Source organism: Leptopilina heterotoma, unplaced genomic scaffold (assembly GCF_015476425.1).
Source record: "Leptopilina heterotoma isolate Lh14 unplaced genomic scaffold, ASM1547642v1 Lhet_55, whole genome shotgun sequence".
Lineage (NCBI taxonomy): Eukaryota > Metazoa > Arthropoda > Insecta > Hymenoptera > Figitidae > Leptopilina > Leptopilina heterotoma.
Window position 1 is genome coordinate 283,190 of NW_025111119.1, and position 21,951 is coordinate 305,140.

General features: G+C 24.9%; 6 protein-coding genes across 6 annotated transcripts; all 6 read right to left on the reverse strand.

Moving 5' to 3' along the window:
- Positions 1–1,795: 1,795 nt before the first annotated feature.
- On the reverse strand, positions 1,796–5,095 carry LOC122508646. The gene is made up of 3 exons (XM_043622114.1): positions 4,988–5,095; positions 4,053–4,166; positions 1,796–3,656 (listed from the first exon to the last, which is right to left on the reverse strand). Exons 2-3 carry the CDS (start codon positions 4,135–4,137, stop codon positions 1,963–1,965), a joined length of 1,779 nt encoding a protein of 592 aa, XP_043478049.1. The 5' UTR covers positions 4,138–4,166; positions 4,988–5,095; the 3' UTR covers positions 1,796–1,962.
- Positions 5,096–5,417: 322 nt separating this feature from the next.
- Positions 5,418–7,256, reverse strand: LOC122508594. Its single transcript, XM_043622043.1, has 2 exons — positions 7,134–7,256; positions 5,418–6,991 (listed from the first exon to the last, which is right to left on the reverse strand). The coding sequence occupies exon 2, from the start codon at positions 6,507–6,509 to the stop codon at positions 5,496–5,498; it is 1,014 nt and encodes a 337-aa protein (XP_043477978.1). The 5' UTR covers positions 6,510–6,991; positions 7,134–7,256; the 3' UTR covers positions 5,418–5,495.
- A 595-nt stretch (positions 7,257–7,851) lies between these two features.
- Positions 7,852–10,380, reverse strand: LOC122508645. The gene is made up of 2 exons (XM_043622113.1): positions 10,286–10,380; positions 7,852–9,777 (listed from the first exon to the last, which is right to left on the reverse strand). The coding sequence occupies exon 2, from the start codon at positions 9,739–9,741 to the stop codon at positions 8,038–8,040; it is 1,704 nt and encodes a 567-aa protein (XP_043478048.1). The 5' UTR covers positions 9,742–9,777; positions 10,286–10,380; the 3' UTR covers positions 7,852–8,037.
- Positions 10,381–10,988: 608 nt separating this feature from the next.
- LOC122508643 (suppressor of Mek1-like) lies at positions 10,989–13,546 on the reverse strand. Its single transcript, XM_043622111.1, has 2 exons — positions 13,414–13,546; positions 10,989–13,166 (listed from the first exon to the last, which is right to left on the reverse strand). The coding sequence occupies exon 2, from the start codon at positions 13,148–13,150 to the stop codon at positions 11,192–11,194; it is 1,959 nt and encodes a 652-aa protein (XP_043478046.1). The 5' UTR covers positions 13,151–13,166; positions 13,414–13,546; the 3' UTR covers positions 10,989–11,191.
- Positions 13,547–14,061: 515 nt separating this feature from the next.
- LOC122508642 lies at positions 14,062–17,272 on the reverse strand. The gene is made up of 2 exons (XM_043622110.1): positions 17,139–17,272; positions 14,062–16,101 (listed from the first exon to the last, which is right to left on the reverse strand). Exon 2 carries the CDS (start codon positions 16,052–16,054, stop codon positions 14,300–14,302), a length of 1,755 nt encoding a protein of 584 aa, XP_043478045.1. The 5' UTR covers positions 16,055–16,101; positions 17,139–17,272; the 3' UTR covers positions 14,062–14,299.
- A 665-nt stretch (positions 17,273–17,937) lies between these two features.
- LOC122508647 lies at positions 17,938–21,319 on the reverse strand. The gene is made up of 2 exons (XM_043622115.1): positions 21,272–21,319; positions 17,938–19,999 (listed from the first exon to the last, which is right to left on the reverse strand). Exon 2 carries the CDS (start codon positions 19,961–19,963, stop codon positions 18,260–18,262), a length of 1,704 nt encoding a protein of 567 aa, XP_043478050.1. The 5' UTR covers positions 19,964–19,999; positions 21,272–21,319; the 3' UTR covers positions 17,938–18,259.
- Positions 21,320–21,951: the final 632 nt, after the last annotated feature.

A 21,951-nucleotide genomic window follows, 5' to 3' on the forward strand; every position in this document is an offset into this window, starting at 1 on the left:
AAAAGTTGACTAATAAGAACAAACAAATCACAATTCTTATCAAAATAATCATTATTATTCTCAAATTTTAATATTAAATAACAAATTATTAAACTCCGAACTGCATAAAACACAAAAAGCGTGACAAAAAGTGTACAAATATTTTTAGGTTATGAAACCATGCTGTTAACTTACCAATGTTTTCTGGGTTTTTGCATATGAAATTTTCACTTCGAACATTCCAATCAAGCTGGTTTTTTGATAAATATTTTTACATTCTTCACTATATAAAAATGCGTTACGTATTTATTATGAAAATCCATTGAAAATAATTCTTTTGTTCGATTTGTTTCACACACGTTTTTTAACTAACGAACAAAAAATGATTCTATTCCATTTAGCCAAAAATTGTTGAACTGTACGCGGAACGGCGGAATTAGGACATCTTTCAAATTATAATTTTTGTTAATTTAAATTGCGAAGTTTGGAAAGATTGAAAATTAGAAAATAAAAGGGAAATTATAAAAAAGAAATCCTTATTTCTATTTTTATATTATTACACTTAAGTAGATGCAAATTTTTCATTGTCACAGAGTGTAAAAAAATTAACGATATTTAAAAAAACTGAGTTTCCCGCGCTTGAATTCGATATATCGATAGATCGTTCCCCCTCTCCTCTCTCGTCTCGAAGCGACGCAACTTCAGTCTGGAATAAAATTCCCTAGTTTGCAATCGCGCTCCCGCGGATAATACTTTTTCTTTCAATAATTCTAATTAAATTCTCATTGCAAGTTGAAAATAAGTATAAATTTTCACTCAGTGATCATTTATTTACCAGAAGAACCTAAAAAACACGTATTCGTTCGTCCGATTGTTCGCAAAATACCGGAGAAAAAGTTGAGATTGCTCTCGATTATTAGAACATCGGATTCGCGCGTAAAAAATCAGTGAAAGTGTTAAAAATTTTCCAATTTATTCGTTTTTCCCGTTTTTCCTAATAATAAATCTTCTTTCTCGTTCTAAAAAAATGTTCAATTAATTATTAATCCCAAAAAGTTGGCTAATTAAATACTTTTTTTCTGTCTTTTTCACATTAATTGAAATTTGGGATTCTAACCTCACTTTTTAAAACTTTTATTTAACCGCCAATTTTTTTTCCGGGAAAAGTGTCGTTTCTATTTTTGAATTTTGTAATGGAATGAATTCGCCAAATTCTAATTTTTTTTCGTTGGAAATATTTTTTACCGTCAGTTGTTGAGTGCAAAATGGAAAGTGTTGAAATTAGTGCAAGTGAAATAAGTGTAAAATTTTCAAATATAGTGTAAAAAGTGGCAATTTTTTTTACCTAGAAGCATTATTCTCATTATTAGAGGATATTTTTGATTAATTGGAGCAATATTTCCTTTCTCACCGGAGATGATTTTTGACGTCAAAAGGTTGGTTTAATTTTTTTATAGGTTATTAACATTTTTTCCGTTTTTCTCCCATTAATTAACAGTTGAAAATTAAAAAAACATTTAATCAAAATTAATTTTATTAAAATAATATTTAATTGGAAATTATTATTCAGTAAAACTTATTTCAAAAATTAAATATTTTTTTTTACTTTAATAAATTATCAAAAAATAATATTAATAAAATTAATTATTTTTTTAATAGCACCAAATTTTTAAACTTTTTGCTTTTATGAGAAAAAAAAATACAAACTAATTTTTTCACACATAATTTATTAAAAAATTATAATTAAAATTCTTAATTATTCTATAAAGATAATTACATTATCTTTAATTATTTTTCTTTTTTTCTCTAAAACGATTAATTATTAGCAGGTAAAAAAATAATAAGTATTACATAATAATAGTAATTGTACATAGTTTAAAATTTAAAAGGAAAATTTTCAAAATTTCCAAAATGACAGGAACATTTAAAAATAAAATTAAGACTTTCTCTTCCATCTGTGTCGCGACGAATCCATCTTCAATATCAATTTTGTAATATAGTTTTAATCGAATTATTTTTCTCGATTTCTTTAGTGAAAATTTCCTCAAGTTCCACAATTCTTTTTTGTTTTTTCGCCACATTCTCGATAGATGAATTCAATTCTTGTTGCAATCTTTTGTTCTTGGTTTTAAGATACGAATTCTCTGTTAATAGAAACTCGTTCTTCGTGGAAAGAAATTTCTCATCATTTTCATCATCAACTTTGGAGTTATCGTTGTTCTCATTTTTCCCTATAGTTTCATCTCCTTCTTTGAGTTCCGAATCAATTGTAGAAGAGAATAAAAGCGGTGAAAGAGATGTATGATTTTCTTTTTCACTTTCGGCAAATTTTTCTTCACATAATCTTTCATCATCCTCAATCAATATCGAATCATCTTTTCTTGATTTTTCATCATTTTCGTTGCAATTGTCAGCAGGTGATATTTCTTTTTCTCTAATTCTCTTTGTCTGAAAAATAACAAAATGACTGTCTGTCTCAAATTCCTGTTTTTCATTAAAAGCTGTGTTAATTTCTCCATTGAAAATCATTTCAAGATTTCCATGCAAAAACGCAAGAAAATACGGTTCTCGAAAGAAATCATTTTTTTTAAAAGTTAGCAAAATAATGGAACAACCGATTTTAATCCACTCGTTAAATCTTTTAAAATTGTAATCATTTATATATTTAAAATAGAAAAGAACATCGGGCACTTGATAATTGTCTTGTAACAAATAATCCTCGTAGTCTAATGAACACTTTTCAACAGACAATTTTCTCTCCGTTTTAACACATTTTTCACAAAGGGAATAATTCTCCGAACTCGATTTTAACAAATTATTCTTCGTGATGACAATTTTTAGATTCTTTATCTTTGGATTCGCGTGCAAAAGAAATTCCCAATAATGTTCCTTTAGAATTGCACGATTATGGTGCAATCCTTCGATGTGAAGGACAATCTTCTCTGGAACTTTGTCGTAGATCTTTTCTAAAGCAACATTCAATTTTGAAGCAATATTAATGAAATCGATTAAATTTTCTTTCGTCGATGCTGACTCGTTGCATTTTGACTCGTAATGATAATCATTCACTGTATACGTGAGAGGATCCAGAAACTCAAATCTCTCCGTTGTGTATGGAAAACATAGTGGTAAAAATTGCAAATCAATATTTAGTTCCTCTGCTGTTGACAGGGTTTTTAAATATCTGTTCATTAATTTACAATGTTGGGTATGAGCTTGGTTAGTTTTGTGAGATTTACAAAAACTTACAATTGGACAATCTGGACAGCTATGTAAATAACCTTTTGAACTATTACAAGTGAAACAAACTCGGGGACGAATCCACATTGAAAGTTCCAATGGAGTCATATTTCTTCCTAATTTCTTTTCTAAATCAAGTTTATCTCCTGAGGCATCATTCCAAATATCATTATTGTCCATTTTTGGAGGTAACTTTTTATGAAAGCGCAATAATGCTTTTTCTTTTATTACTTCTTGAATTGCTTTGCAGAAACTCTCGTGAACTGATAAATGTTGTAAACGATGTTCCTTGGAGCAATAGGCGATCGTTTTGCAATCACATCTTTCTAGTTTTTTTCTTGATTTACAAATGTAGCACTCATTGGGGAAGAATCTTCCCTTTAATGAAGAATTCATATTTTTTTCTCTTTTTTGTAAATTTTTGTATATTTTATTACCTGAAAACAAATATTCTTTATCAAATTTTAGAATAATAAGAACAAAAAATAATTAATAAAAACTGATTTCCCAATGCGTTTGACCCGTTAGACAATTAACATAACCATATATTTAAATGAATTTATATTACTTGGTAAAAATTATATAATTAAATTAAGAGGAAATTATCAATCTTCCAAGTCAAATAACTGATAATTTCCTTTTAATTTAATTAACATAACCTTAAAATGAGATTTGCTTCTTTAGGTTCCAAAAGACGTCACATTTATATTATTAAATTTAATCTACTTATATAATAATATTAAATTTATTTTTAAAGTATTAAATTATTAATAGTATTAACATTTTAATTCGAAAAATAGAGAAAAATGAATTAATTAATTTAATAAACTTACGTCCATCCAACACAACAATCACAAAATAAGTCTTCTGATTGTAGCATAAAATAATTAACATATAGAACGCCAACTCTTGAATCATACATTACAGCCTTTATTACCTAGAGCCATCTATAATAAGAAATTTTTTAAAAATTCAACCTTCAATCAAAATTTGATAAAGTTTTTCAACCTAAATTTTAATTTGCAATTTAAAAATTTAATTTAACACAAATTCGATAAAGCTTAAAAATATTTAATTGATTTATTCTTCAATTGGTCTAAATTTAATTCTAAATTTTTTAAATTCAATTATTTTCCAAATTTTCAATAAGAATTCTTCAAAAATACTATTATATTTACCAAAATAATTTTTAAATGTAAATAAATAAAATTCATTAAAATATAAAATTTATTTCAATGAAATTTGATAAAATTTTCAATTGTTTCAATTTTTAAAAAATTAATTTCGGAAATTCAAATATGTATCTTTAAAAAATTTTAATTACTATTTTTAAAAAAAAATAATTATTAAAAATCTTTTGACGAATAATTTTGATTTTCGAGAAAGTAGATTAAAATTGTATATAAAAATAATTAGAGACACGATTTTGTGTCAATGAAAATTTTAAAATTATGCAATGAAAAACCTAAATATTATGCAAAAATTATGAGATGAAAATAAAATTATGCAATGACGCATGGTTAGGTTTTATTTGTATATAGTAATTTTTAAATGGTTTTAAAACTGATTTTACTTTAATGCAATTAATTTAGAATTTTTTAATTAAAGAAAAATAACACAAAGTATAACGCTATTCGTTTGCTTCTTAGGAGCGTGTCACAAAAATTCTTTTTAACATTTATCTTTTTGGCATTTGAAAATAAGTCGATTATTTTGTAATTTAAGAAAACAACAAATAAGCAGTAATTTTATAAGTAATTGTACTTACATTCAGGGAAATATTCACAAAATTATTTTCTTTATTGTTTATTCTTTTCCAACATAGAATAATTAATAATTAAAGAACCTCAACTCTATTGTATTTTAGTTGTTAATCAGAGCCACCTTTAGGAAAAAGTGAATCAAAATGTATATTTTCTGCTGGCGCGAAAATTAAAAAAAATATTAATATAATAATTAATATGTAGAGCGAAATTTGCAAAAAAAATGTTTTTTTTATGAAAATAATAATATTTTTCTATTAAAAATTTACTCTAGACGAAAAATACGAAAAATAATCAGAAATTTACAGGTAACAATAATTTATTAATATCTGATACACTTGATAGATATTATTTTATATATTTTTAATTACCTTATTTAAAATTCTATTTTTGCAAGAATAGAATTTACAATAATTTTTTAACAATTGAAAAAGAAATATTGTACCAAGTATTTTTAAATTTATGACATTCCTTTTAGTTTTTAACTTTGAATTTTAGAAAATTGTTATAATATCAAATTTGTAATATTTTTTTAATCGAATTATTTTTCTCCTTTAATTCAGAACAAAGTTTTTCAAGATCCGCATTTCTTTTCTTTAATTTCGCCACTTCCTCGATCGATGAATTCAATTTTTGTTGTAATTCATCGCACTTTGTTTTAAAATATAAAACATTTTGATTTAAGTTTAATTCGGTTTTTTCTGAATTCAATTTCACAATTGAATTATTAACTTGGTTATTTGAAAAATCCTTCTTTCCCTTCGGTTGTAGAATGATGAAATAATTTTCTTTTTGAAATTCAGTTTTTTCATTAAATAATGTGTTTTCCATTGGTCCATTGTGAATAATTCGAAATCTTTCATGTAATAATAAAAGAGTGTATGGTGCTTGATTAAATATTAGTTCTGAATCAAAAAGCAGAATGATTGGACGATCAAGTTCACACCATTGATTTACTTTCACATAATGTATATCGTTTTTTGTGAAGTGAATTAGTACATTTGGTACCTGATATCTTTTAGAGGATATGTCACAATTAAGAGACACTGATTTGCTAATATTCAAAACTTTTTGCCTTGAACAACATTTTTTGCAAAGTGAAATTTTAAGATTATTATTTCCTAAAAAACTATTATCGTCACTATTAACTCCATAAATGGCAAGATTTAATTTAATTATCTGCGGATTGAGATGCAACAGAAATTCCCAAAATTCTTTTCTTGTAATTACATGCTCCCTACCAAGTAAATCAATTTGAATGGTTAATTCCGACGGAAGTGGATTCAGTATTTTTTTTAAAGCACTATTTAGCCTCGAAATAATGTCAACAAAATTGATGAAATCAATTTTTGATTTTCTCCAATAATAACAATTTGATTCAAAATTATTTTTGTTGATTATCGTAAACGTAAGACAGTCCAAATATCCATTTCTCTTTTCATCAACAAATGGAAAATTTAATGGTAAAAATTGCAAATCAATATTTAATTCATCTGCCGTGTTCAAAATTTCTAAATAACGATTCATTGTTGTACAATTTTTCGAATGAATTTCGCTGTCCTTATGATTCGCACAAAAAGTTACAATTGGACAATTTTGACAATTATTCAATAAATTCCTCTTTTGATTCACGACAAATGAAACAAACTCGTGGACGTGTCCACATTAATATTTCCATAGGAGTCATATATCTTTCTAATTTCTCCTCTAATTGAAATAAAATATCCGTTGTCCTACTCCAAGCGGTATTGGAATATGAGAAAAATCCTTCATTTATGTGCGATAATTGTTTTTCTTCTAATATCTCCTTGACTGCTTTGCAAAAATTTTTGTGAATTGACAAATGTTCGAGTCGATGTTCCTCGGAGCAATATGAAATCATTTTGCATTCACATCTTTGTAGATTTTCTCTATTTCGACAAATTTGACATTCGTTGGGGAAAAATCTACCCTTTCCTGAAGAATTCATTTCGAATTTGGAAATTCAATGGAAATCCAAAAAGAAAAATCTGAAAATAATTATTTTTTATTTTTAAAGTTTCTTTTTGTAGGGAAATTAATAGTCTGTAAGTAATTACACAAAATTTCTACAACTGTGCGAGATTTTTTCTAAAATATAAAAAAGAGCATTAGTAATAATTTTATACATACTTTTAAGGAAATAATTCCTAAATTATTTTCTTTATTCTTTTCCAAGTTTCCAATACAAAATAATGATTAATATTTACGTCCAGCAACAATAACAAATCTGACAATCTGAGTTTGCCATAAAATAATTAACATCTAGAACTTCAACTCCAGACTTATGACACATTTAATTAGTTCCATCTATTATCACTATATTACAATTTTAATCAATAAATGAAAAACTTTCGAAATTTTAATTTATTTACATAACAAGTAAAAATTATAATTTTTAACAAAATTTAAAACAATATTTAAGTAAATTTGAAATTTTCAATATATTGTTCTATTTTTAAATTGAATTTACTTTCGATAAAACTCAAAAATAATTAATTAATTCAATTATAAATTTTAGTGATTATAATAAATAATTAGTAATTACAGCAAATAATTGGCATTTGGAAATAATTAGTCATTGTAAAAATTAATTATTAATTACAATGAGAAAACTAGTCATTATTATGAATAATTTATAATTATACAGTGCAGTAATTAGTAACTGTTATAAATAATTAAATATTCTTCATAAAATAAATAATTATTTAGTTTGAAAAATTTATTATTTTAATAATACCAAACTTAGCAAATTTTCTTATTTTTAAATGAATGAATACAAAAAAGTTTTTTTCACATAGTTTATTAAAAAATTATAATTGAAACTTTTAATTATTTTATAACGATAATTACATTATCTTTCGTATTTTTAATTCTTTTTATGAAACCATTATAATCGTTAACATGTAAAAAAATAATAAGTATTAGATATGGTAATTGTTTAAATTTAAATTTCAAAGAAAAAACATTTTCGTGTCGATTATAATCAGAAGAATATGTCAAGAAATTTTTTAAACAAATTAAAAATTTTTTCTTTTCAATCCGAAGCGACGTCATCTTTATCTTCAATTTTTGAAATATTTCGTATTGATTGAATCATCTGATTAAATTGAAAACTAATTTTTTCAAGTTCCGCATTTCTTTTCTCTAATTTATCGGTCGTCGAATTCAATTCTTGTTGTAATTTCGCCACTTCATCGGTCGATGAATTCAATTCTTGTTGTAATTTTGCCACTTTTTCAGTCGATGAACTTAATTCGTGTTGTAGTTTCTCGTTCTCAGCTTTAAGAGATGAATTCTCTATTATTAGCGACTCGTTCTCTGTAGAAAAAGATTCTAAATCGTCATCCGCTATCGAGTTATCATTGCTCGCATTTTTTTCTACATTATTATCTCCTTCTTTGGGTTTTGAAAAAATTGTAAAAGAAGAAGAAAAAGGCGAAGAAGGTCGAAACATCAAATCATCTTTTGTTGAAATTAAACTCGTGTCATTCTTTTTGGAATTGTTAGCAGGTGATATTTCTTGTTTTTTACTTCTTTTTGATTGGAAAATTATGAAATAACTGTCTGCATCATATTCTTTTTTTTCTTCATTAAAAGCTGTTTTTATTTCTCCATTGAAAATAATTTGAAAATTTTGAAGTAAAAACGAAAGAAAAAACGAATCTTTAAAGTAACTAAACTTTGAATTAGGCAATAAAATAACGGGGCAACGAATTTGATTCCATTTATTAAATCTTTTAAAATTGCAATCAATTGCAATTCGGAAATTAAAAAGAACATCCGGTACTTGATAATAGCTTTTTAACATGTAATCTTCGTAGGTCAATAAATACTTTTCAACAGACAATGTTTTCTTTAATTTTACACATTTTTCACAAAGCGAATAATTCATCAAATTGTTTGGTAATGTCGCATTTCCAGTGATAGCAATTTTTAAATTTCTTATCTGTGGATAAACATGCAAAAGAAATTCCCAATAATTTGCGTTTATAATTGCATGGTTGTTAAATGCATTGATATGAATGACAATTTTCTCTGGAATTGTGTCACTAAATATCTTTTCTAAAGCAGCATTCAATCTTGAAGCAATGTTAATAAAATCCATTAAAGTTTCTTTCGTAGATAGCGACTCTTTACATTGTAATTCAGAAGAAGAATCCTTGAATGTATAAGTGAGTGGATCAAAAATATCAAATCTATCTTCTGATATATATGGAAAACACGATGGCAAAAATTGCATATCAATGTTTAATTCCTCTGCTACTGATAATGTTTTTAAATACCTATTCATTACTATACAATTATCATGGGATTCGCTATTATAATAGCTACCTCTTTTGTGATTGTAGCAAAAACTTGCAATTGGACACTTTGGACAGTCATATAAAGAATTTCTTGAATCTTTACAAGAAAAACAAACTCGGGGACGTATCCACATTGAAATTTCCAAAGGAGTCATACATCTTCCTAATTTTTTTTCAAAATTAATCATATGTTCAAAGGCAATATTCCAAGAGGTATTCGTACTAATAATCCTTTCATTTATATGCGATATTCCTTTTTCTTTTAATACTTGTTGAACTACTTTGCAGAAACTCCCATGAACTGGTAAATGTTGAAATTGATGTTCCTTGGAGCAATAGGCAATCATTTTACAAACACATCTTTCTAGTTTCTCTCGACTTCGACAAATGTGACACTCATTAGGGAAGAACCTTTCTTTGAATGAAGAACTCATTATTTGATCTTTTTTGTAACAATCAGATTCGATAACCTGAAAAGAAATATTCTTTATCAAATGAAAAGAAAAGAGTTGGTTTTTATGCGTAGTTAATACACAGTTTACAAAATAATTAAAAAAAAATTTATATACACATTTACGATTTTATAGAAAGTTTATTATTTTTCGAAGCAATCACGACAATTTAAATCATATTATATTTATTGGTATAAACATATTCCCGAAAATCTCTTTTTAATTATAAACTCTTCAATATCATATAATCAGATTATCTTGGAAATTATATATTTAGGGGGGAGGGGGTAGACAAATTTTCTTTAATTGTAACGTGTTTTACCTTTACTGAACTATAATTATTATTGTTATTATTATTATTATAATTAATTATCAGATCTACTATTTTATTCTAAACTACAGAAAAAATATCAAGCAGGGTGGATGTGTTTGATTTTGAATTCCTTTTAACATTTATATAAAACTAATTTAATTTTGTTGATATATAGACATACAGCAAATAAACAATAGGTTTATATATACTTACATATAAGAAAATATTCACCAAATTATTCAGAAAATTATTTTCTTTGTTTTGTTCGTTTCAGTTTCCAAAACACAGAATAATTAACAATTTAGAACCTCAACTAGAAGTTCGTTTCATTCTTAATCAGAGCCACCTATAGGCAAAAGTGAATTAATCAAAAATATATTGTTTCTGCCGGCGCGAATATTTAACAAAAAATATTCTAATATAAAAAATTAAAAGAGAGAAATAATATTATTATTAGTAATTAAAATTTAAAATAAATAATTGGTCCTTGTAATGAAAAATTAATAATTACAATACGTAATTAGTCATTATAATAAATAATTGCCTAATTGGTGATTGCAAAAAATTCTTAGTGATTGTAATTATTAAAAAGTAATTACAGCAAATAATTGGCAATTGTAAATAATTAGTCATTGTAAAAAATAATTAGTAATTACAATGAAAAATTAGTCATTATTATAAATAATTTATAATTATAGTGCAGTAATTAGTCATTATTATAAATAATTGGTAATTACTGTATAGTAATTAGTAACTATTATAAATAATTAACTACTGTTCATTATAATAAATAATTACTTAACTTGAAAAATTGATTATTTTAATCATAATACCAAACTTTGCAACTTTTATTCTTATTTTTATGTGGACGCAGAATACAAAAAAAAGTTTTTTTATTGGAAAATTATAATTCTTATTTTTAATTATATTTTATAAAGATATAATTACATTACCTTTCGTATGTTTAATTATTTCTACGAAACCATAATAATCGTTAACATGTAGAAAAATAATAAGTATTACATTGTAGGTTAAATTGTAATTGAAAAGAAATTTTAGTTTAAATTTAAAAACAAAAATTTTCGTGTTGACTCTAATAAGTATTTTTTTTAACCAATTTTAAGAATTTTCGTTTTCAATCTGAAGCGACGTCTCCATCTTCAATTTTTGCACAATTTCGTCTATCGATTGAATCTTCTCATTTAATTGAAAACCATTTTTCTCAAATTTCACAATTTTTTTCTGCAGTTTCGCCACTTCATCGGTCGACGAATTCAATTCTTGTTGTAGTTTTGTCACTTCATTGGTCGACGAATTCAATTCTTGTTGTAGTTTTTTCACTTCATTGGTCGATGAATTCAATTCTTGTTGTAATTTTGCCACTTCATCGGTCGATGAATTCAATTTTTGTTGTAATTTTGCCACTTCATCGAGTGATGAACTTAATTTATGTTGTAATTTTTCGTTCTCAGTTTTAAGAGACGAATTCTCTGTAAATAGAGACTCGTTATCTTTAGAAAGAGTCTCGTTCTCTTTACAATGAGATTCTAAATCATCATCTGCTTTCGAGTTATTATCATTTACATTTTTCTCAACATTATTATCTCCTTCTTCGTGTTCTGATACAATTGTAAAAGAAGAAAAAGACGAAGAAGGTGAAATAGTTTTGAGATTTTGTTTTTCAATTTCACTTGCTGGAGCTCCCTTATTACTGGAATTATCTTCTGCAATTTTTTCTTCACATACTTTTTCATTATTATTCTCAATTAATATTGAATCATCTTTTGTTGAATTTAAACTCGTGTCGTCATTCTCGCTGGAATTATCCGCAGGTGATATTTCTTGTTTTTTAATACTCTTTGATCGAAAAATTATGAAATAATTGTCTCTTTTAATTTCATCAACATCATCAAAAAATGTTTCAATTTCTCCATTGAAAATAATTCGAAAATTTGCAATCAAAAACAAAAGAAAATACGGCTGTTCAGCTGAAATTATAGAATTTGAAACCATCAATGAAATAACGGGGCAACCAATTTCATTCCATTTATTGGCTTTTTCAAAATTCCGGTCATATTCAATTCTGAAATAAAAAAGAACATCCGGTACTTGATAATTGTCTTGTAACATATAATCTTCGTAGGTTAAGGTACACTTTTCAACAGACAATGTTCTCTCCGAAGAAACACAATTTTCACAAAGGGAATAATTCTCCAAATTGGATTTTAATATCTTGTTTCCAGTGATGACAATTTTTAAATTCCTTACCGGATTAACATGCAAAAAGAATTCCCAATAATTTGCGTTTATAATTGCATGGTCATTGGTAAATGAATCGATATGAAGGACAATTTCATCTGGAACTGTGTCATCGTATATCTTTCCTAAAGCAACTATCAATTTTGTAACAATGTTAATAAAATTTATTAATTCGTCTTTCGTTGATATCGACTCAGTATATTGTGACTCATAACATTCATTATAACCCGTATAAGTGAGTGGATCTAAAAATTCAAATCTCTCTTCTGTAATATAAGGGAAACACGAGGGTAAAAATTGCATATCAATATCTAATTCCTCTGCTACCGATAATGTTTTTAAATATCTATTCATCAATTGGCAAGTTCGATAATGCCCTGCATCATTGTAATTGTGAAGAGAGCAAAAACTTGCAATTGGACAATCTGTACAGTTTTTTAAATAACCTTTAGAATTATTACAAGCGAAACAGACTCGGGGACGAATCCACATTGATAGTTCCAAAGGAGTCATACATCTTTCTAATTTTTTTTCAAATTCAATGATATCTTCTGAGGTTTCCTTCCAAAGTTTTTCTCCAGCAATAAACTTTTCATTAATGTGCGATATTTTTTTTTCTTTTAATACTTTTTGAACTGTTTTGCAGAATGTCTCGTGAACTGGTAAATGTTTTAATCGATGTTCCTTGGAGCAATAGGAAATCATGTTGCAAAAACATCTTCTTAAATTTTCCCTCGATTTGCAAATGTAACATTCATTAGGGAAAAACCTTCCCTTGAATGAAGAATTCATTATTGTTTTGATTTTTTTGTTGTCCATAAACAAATTCGAAAACCTGAAAATTAATATTCTTTTAGCAAATTTTAAAAGAAAAGAATTTCTTTCTGCATAGAAATAAATAGTTATTGCAAGTATTATAAAAAATTTCTACAACTTTGTGATATTATTTTTCGAAACAGCCACAACAATTTAAATGATATAATATTTATTATGAACTTCCAGAAAATCTCTTTTTAATTCAAAATTCTTTAATATATTATAATCAAATTATCATGGAAATGAACGAGGTTATTCTGAATTACCTTCACGAATTAGAGTTATGTAGAACTTCTAAATTTATTATGTAATCGAATTTATTCACAAAAAATGCCTTTTAACATTTATCTTTTACGGTGAAAATAATTTTATTTTATTTAAGATAAAAAATCAACAATTAACATAGAATAAATAATAATTTAGAAATTCAACTACCATTATTTTTAATTAATAATCAGAGCCACCTGTTGGAAAAGGTGAATTAAAATGAAATGTTTTTGCCAGCGCGAATATTTAAAAAAAATGTTTAATATCAATAATTAATAGAGAGAAAATAATATTATTATTAGTAATTATAAAAGAAAATAAATATTTAGTCCTTGTAATGAAAAATGAGTAATTACAATAAGTAATTAGTCATTATAATAAATAATTGCCTAATTGATGATTGCAATAAATTTTTAGTGATTATAATTAATAATTCGTAATTACAGCAAATAATTGGCAATGGTAAATAATAATTAGTCATTGTAAAAAATAAATAGTAATTGGTAACTATTATAAATAATTAAATATTGTTCATTATAATAAATAATTAGTTAATATGCAAAGTTGATTATAAATTCAATCATAATCCAAACTTTGCAAATTTTCTTATTTTTATGTGGACGAAGAAAACACCAAGTTTTTTATTGGAAAATTATAATTCTTATTCTGAATTATTTTATTATAAAGATTATTACATTATGTTTCGTATCTTTAATTCTTTCTGTGAAACCATTAATCTTTAACATGTTAAAAAAAATAAGTATTACATTGTAGTTGAAATTGTAATTTAAAAGTAATTGTAGTTTAAATTTCAAAACAAAAAGTTTTCGTATTGATTCTAGTTAGAAAAATAATTATGTTAAGAAGTATTTGTTTTAAACAAATTTAAGAATTTTCCTTTTTAATCCGAAGCGACGTCTCCATCTTCAATGTTTGAAATATTTCGTCGATCGATTGAATCTTCTCATTTAAATGAAAACCAATTTTTTCAAGTTCCACATTTCTTTTCTCTAATTTCACCACTTTATCGGTCGATGAATTCAATTCTTGTTGTAATTTTGACACTTTTTCTGTCGATGAACTTAATTCATGTTGTAATTTTTCGATCTCAGCTTTAAGAGATGAATTCTCTGTAAATAGTGACTCGTTCTCTTTACAAAGAGATTCTAAATCGTCATCCGCTATCGAGTTATCATTGTTCACAATTTTTTCTACATTATTATCTCCTTCTTTGGGTTCAGAAACAATTGTAAAAGAAGAAAAAGACGAAGAAGGTGAAAGAGTTTTGAGATTTTGTTTTTCAGTTTCTTCTGCACTGGAATTATCTTCTGCAATTTCTTCTTCACATGCTCTTTCATTATTATTCTCAATTAATATCGAATCATCTTTTGTTGGAGTTAAACTCGTGTCGTCATTCTCGCTGGAATTATCAGCAGGTGATATTTCTTGTTTTTTAATTTTCTTTGTTTTAAAAATGATGAAGTAACTGTCTTCATCATATTCAGCTTCTTCATTAAAAGCTGTGTTGATTTTTCCATTAAAAAACATTTCCAGATTTTCATACAGAAACGAAAGAAAAAAGGGCATTTTATAATGTTTAGATTTTGAATTAGGCAATAAAATAATGGGGCAACCAATTTCATTCCAGTCATTAAATCTATCAAAATAGTAACAATTTTCAAATCGGAAATTAAAAAGAATATCCGGTACTTGATAATTCTCTTTCAACATATACTCTTTGTAGCTTGATAAATACTTCTCAACAGACAATGTTTTCTCCAGTTTTACACATTTTTCACAAAGGGAATAATTCTCTAAGCTTGATTCAATAGAATAATTCTGCGTGATGACAATTTTTAAATTCCTTATCTTTGGATTAACATGCAAAAAGAATTCCCAATGATTTGCGATTATAATTGCATGGTCATTGGAAAATGAAACGATATGAATGATAATCTTCTCTGGAGTTGTGTCGTATATCTTTTCTAAAGCAACATTCAATTTTGAAGCAATATTAATGAAATGGATTAAATTTTCTTTCGTAGATATCGACAAAATAGAGGAGGAAGTATCATAAACTGTATGAGTTAGTGGATCAAAAATGTCAAATCTATCTTCTGATATATATGGAAAACGCGATGGTAAAAATTGCATATCAATGTTTAATTCCTCTGCTACTGATAATGTTTTTAAATACCTATTCATTAGTCCACAATTGTGGCTATTCATTTGGTTCCTTCTGTGAGATTTACAAAAACTTACAATTGGACAATCTGGACAGTCGTATAAATTAAGTCTTGAATCTCTACAATAAAAACAAACTCGGGGTCGTACCCACATGGAAATTTCCAAAGGAGTCATACATCTTCCTAATTTTTTTTCAAAATTAATCATATATTGAAAGACATTATCCCAAGTGGTATTCGTATTTAAAATCCTTTCACTAATGTGCTTTAATCCTTTTTCTTTTATTACTTCTCGAACTGCTTTGCAGAAACTCTCGTGAATTGGTAAATGTTGTAAACGATGTTCCTCGGAGCAATAGGCAATCATTTTACAATCACATCTTATTAACATGCGCCTCGATTTACAAATAAAGCATTCGTTAGGGAAGAACCTTCCCTTGAATGCAGAATTCATGTTTTTGTCTTCTTTGAAACGAACAGTATCAAAAGATATTTGATAATCTGAAAAAAGAATATTCTTTATTAAATTTTAAAAGAAAAGAGTTTCATTTCAAGTAGAATAGAAATTAATAATTATAGCAAGTATTATAAAAAAATTTTTATATCTTTGCAATTTTATAAGAGATTTATTATTTTTCGAAGCAGCCACATCAACTTAAATCATTTATAATTGAAATTTTTTTATTAAATCATTTATATTTGTTAGTATAAGCATTTAGAAAATTACTTTTTAATTTTAAACACTTTAATATCATAATCAATCAGATAATAATCTGAATTTACTACGTAGTGATATCAAAATTGCCAAAAAATTAAATTTTCTTTTTCCCTGACTTTTCCTGATTTTGTCCCTGACCATAAAGAATATAATTATTTTGATTCACTCTAAAAATTATTAAATACTCAAAAAAAATTTCTATTATATTTATTTACGAATTTCCTATTAATTGTAAAATTATTCGATAACATCAAGAACTTCTTTTTAATAATTGAATTCTTTCGACGAATTTTAATGGAATTATTAAGAATAATTACATTTCTCGAGAAATTCAATTAAAATTGTATTAAAAATAATTGAAATTCTGCGATGAGGTTTTTTTTTTAAAGATTTATGAAGAAAATGATTGAATTCTTGAAAAGAGTTTTATATTATTTATGAAAATAATTAAATGTTTGCTTAAAATTCTATTAAATTTTTAAACCTAATTAATTAAATATATATTACAAAATTTAACTTATTTCAGAAGAATTTGAATAATTAAAATTTTTCAAAAGTCTAAGTTTTTTAAAATTTCTAATTATAAATATTATTATTCGAAACTATACGGACAAAAAATCGAGCAGAATGGATGGATTTTGAATAAGATTCTAATTTTCTAAATTACCCTCACGAATTGGAATAATAGAAGTTCTGAATTTAAATATGTATGCGAAATATTATTCACAAAAAAACCCTTTCATCATTTATCTTTTATATGAAAATAATTTGTTTTTTTTAACATTGAGATACGGTAAATAAACAATAACTTCATACTTACATTTTTAAAAGAAAATATTCACAACAAAATTATTTTCTTTATTCTTTTCAAGAAGACTATCTTCTTGATTCTTTTTGATCTTTTCCAGCGTCTGCCAGTGTCCAACATAGAATAATTAATGACTTAGAACCTCAACTAGCACTAAATTATAGTTTAATTCATTTAAATTGTTAATCAGAGCCACCTACAGCAAAAAGTGAATTAATTATCAATCAAACGTATGTTTCTTGCCGGCGCGAATATTTCAAAAAAATTATAAATAATATAATGTCAGAAATTAATTGAAAAAATTTCACAAAACAAAAAAAGTTTTATTTATAGTAAAATTTTCTATTTATCAATTTTTATTAAAATTTACTCTAGACGAAAAATACAAAAAATTGTAAATGAGGAAATTCTTGGTGTTCAATATTATTCCTAATTTTAAATTGAAACCAAAATTCGGTATAGCTCCAAAATATTCAATTTATTCAATTATTAATAATTGATTTATCTTTTAATTAATTCCTTATATTTTACTGATGCAAAATTTTAATCATTATTAAAATTTCAAACAGTTTTGCTATTATTATTATTATTATTATTATTATTATTATTATTATTATTATTATTATTATTATTATTAATTAACAATAATAAATAATTAGTAATTACAATGAATAATAATCATTTATTATAATAAAAAGTAAATATAATAAGTCATTGTAATAAATAATTACTTATTATATTAAATTAGTTATTGCTTATTATTGTAATATAACAATTAGTCAATATGAAAAATAATGAATTATAAATTCAATTAAAGCGATGACAAACTTTAATACTTTATTAATTTCTATGTATAGTGTAAATCTCTTTATTTCTTATAGAAAAATATTTTTTATGAATTGAAATAACACACTAAATTCTTATAGTTCAGTATGATTCAATTATCGACACTATTCGACAAATATCCTTGTAAATATTTGCAATAATAATTAAATAATTTTTACATTAGTTTAGAGATTCAATGAAGAATACAGAAGAAATTTTTCTAATGACATAAGTAAAATAAATATATAAATGGACATATTGATTCCAATAAGAAAAATATGTTAATAAGTACTTTTTTTAAAAGAAATTTATGAATTTTCCTTCTCAACCTGAAGCAACGTCTCCATCTTCAATGTTTGGAATATTTCGTCTATCGATTGAATTTTTTCCTTTAATTGAAAATCACTTTTCTCAAATTCCTCAATTCTCTTCTGCAATTTCGCCACTTCATCGGTCGATGAATTCAATTCTTGTTGTAATTTTGCCACTTCATCGGTCGATGAATTCAATTCTTGTTTCAATTTCCCCACTTCATCGGTAGATGAATTCAATTTTTGTTTCAATTTCGCCACTTCATCGGTAGATGAATTCAATTTTTGTTTCAATTTCGCCACTTCATCGGTCGATGAATTCAATTTTTGTTTCAATCTCGCCACTTCATCGGTCGATGAATTCAATTTCGCCACTTCAAGGGTCGATAAATTCAATTTTTGTTTCAATTTCGCCACTTCAACGGTCGATGAGTTCAATTCTTGTTTCAATTTCGCCACTTCATCGATCGATGAATTCAATTCTTGCTGTTTTTTAATTTTTCTTGATTCAAAAATGATGAAATAACTGTCTATATCAAATTCACCTTCTTCATTAATAACTGTGTTAATTTTTCCATTGAAAATAATTTGAAAATTTCCAAACAAAAACGAATGAAAATAGTGCTTTTTACAGCGATTAAATTCTGAATCAGCCAATAAAATAATGGGGCAACCAATTCTATTCCATGCATTAAACCTTTTAAAATTGTAATCATTCGCAATTCTGAAATGAAAAAGAACATCCGGTAGTTGATAATAGCTTTTTAAAACATAATCTTCGTAGGTCGATGAATACTTTTCAACAGACAATGTTTTCTCCAGTTTTACACATTTTTCACAAAGCGAATAATTCATCAAACTGTTTTGTAATAACCTACTTCCAGTGATGATAATTTTTAAATTCCTTATCTTTGGATAAACATGTAAAAGAAATTCCCAATAATTTGCGTTTATAATTGCGTGATCATGGGTAAATGCATCGATATGAAGAACAATTTTCTCTGGCATTGTGTTGTATATCTTTGTTAAAGCAAAACTCAATCTTGAAGCAATGTTAATAAAATCCAATAAACTTTGTTTCGTAGATATTGACTCTTTGCATTGTGAATCAGAAGAAGAATCATTCATTGAATAAGTGAGTGGATCTAAGAATTCAAATCTCTCTTCTGTAGTATATGGAAAATATGATGGTAAAAATTGCATGTCAATGTTTAGTTCGTCTAATAGTGATAATGTTTTTAAATATCTATTCATTAGTGTACAATTATCATGGTATTCGTTACTATAGTTAATTCTATAGTGAATATAACAAAAACTTGCAATTGGACACTTTGGACAGTCAGACAACATTTGTGGAAAATTATTACAATAAAAACAAACTCGGGGACGTATCCACATTGAAAGTTCCAAAGGAGTCATACGTCTTCCTAATTTTGTTTCAAATTGAAGCATATCTTCTGAACCATTATTCCATTTGTTTTCATCTTTAGTAGTAAACTTTTCATTAATGTACAATAATCCTTTCTCTTTTAATACTTTATTTACAGTTTGGCAAAAATGTTCGTGGATTGGCAGATGTTCTAGTCGATGTTTCTCGGAGCAATATGAAATCATGTTGCATTTACACATTCGTAGATTTTGTCTACTCCGACAAATGTGACATTCATTCGGGAAGAACCTTTCTTTGAATGATAAGTTCATTTTTTTATCTTCTTAGTGACAAGTGGAATCGAAAACCTGAAAATAATGTCGTAATTAGATTATCTTGGAAATTATTCTTAAACTAGCATAAGTACGCAAAATTTTCAATTGCTTCAATTTTTTAATTTTCGAAAATCCAATTATTTAAAAAAAATTCTAATTACATTTTTTCAAGAAACAAATTTTTCAGAATTTCTAAATTAAATTATTCAAAACTTGAATATACTTTTTGTTAAACAAAAAATTAAAAACTCATTCTTATATTTTGTTTTTCCAAAAGAATTAAATCTTTAAATCATTTCAATGAAAAACAATTTGAAATTTAATTATTTCTAAAAATTGCAACTGTAATTTTTTCAAAATTCAATTATTCTTTTATAGAATTTTTGAATAAAATTATTCAAGACTTTAAAAATTTTTAAAGAAAAATAATGTAATTAATAATTTTTTAAAATAAAAATTTTAATATTTTTATACGTTTGCTTCCCTTAAATTTTCAAAAAATTTAATTTAAAAATCTTTTAAAATTTATTTAATTTCTAAAATTAATGTTTTAAAGCTTCAAGTATTCAATTTTCTAAAATTTTAACTAAAACTTTTTTTTTAAATCAATTCCTGTCCGAATTCAACTACGAAAATTGAGGTATTTAAATAGAATAAAAAATAATTTTTGCAAATTCATAATAATGTATTTTCAAAAATAAAATTATATTTTATAGACAATTTTGAAAGAGAAACAAATAAAATTCTTTAAAATATAAAATTTGATTTTATAAAATTTTACAAAATTTCCAATTGTTTCAATTTAAAAATTTATTATTTTCGTGAATTCATGTAAGTCAAAAAATCATTTATATTTTTCAAAAACCTTATTTTTTTCGGAATTTACAAATTATATCTTTCAAATTTCAATCATTTTTGTAAAATAAATTTCTAATTATTTTCTAAAGTTTTAACCAAAATTCTTCTTTAAATCAATTCTTATCAAAATTCAAGTATGAGAATTCAATTATTTGAATACAAAAATAAATCATTCCTAAAATAATAATTATTTTAAAAAATTGCAACTGTACTTCTTTATTGAGTTTCTAAGATTTGAGTTAAATTTTTTTACTTCCCTTATTTTATTATAGCTAATATATACAAATTAACTGTCAAACTTTTGACATAACAATTCGAATTATAAAACAATTTAGAATCAAAAAACACTAAAATCACGTGAGGACTTTTATTTTTTACAGTGAAAATAATTTTATTTCTTTGATTTTACAAAAAAAATCAATAAATTAACAATAAATTTATACTTACATTTAAGAAAATATTCCGAAAATTGTTTTCTTTTTTCCAGTTTTTAACACAGAATAATTAATAATTTAGAACCTCAACTACCACTATTTTTAATTAATAATCAGAGCCACCTGTTGGAAAAAGTGAATTAAAATGTATTGTTTCTGCCGGCGCGAATATTTTTTAAAAAATTATTAATTTAGCAGCAAAATTAAAAAAAAAAAATTCATATTTTCAATTACTTTACAATATTTGACAATTTTTATTAAAATTTACTCCAAACGAAAAGAAAATACAAAAAATTACCTGAAAATTTCCAGGTAGTTCTGGTTTTACTATTTAAATAATAGTAAACAAACTTTATTAAAATTTACTTCAGACAAAAAGTACGAAAAATGACCGAAAATTGAAAGTATTATAAAAAAAATTTATACATTATTGCAATTTCATTGGAGATTTTTTATTTTACTATAAAAATAGTTTAAAAAATTTTGTTTAAATTTTACAGCAGACACAGAAAATACAAAAAATTACCATAAATTTCAAGATATTTTAACTTTTACTATAAAAATAGTAAAAAAAAAAAAAATTACTCGTTTTTCGCGTGGTAAAAAAATAAATGAAACTAAAAAAGAAATTTCCAATTTACATATTAATTTATTGAAAAAAAAGTTTACAATAAGAATAAGTGATTTTAACTT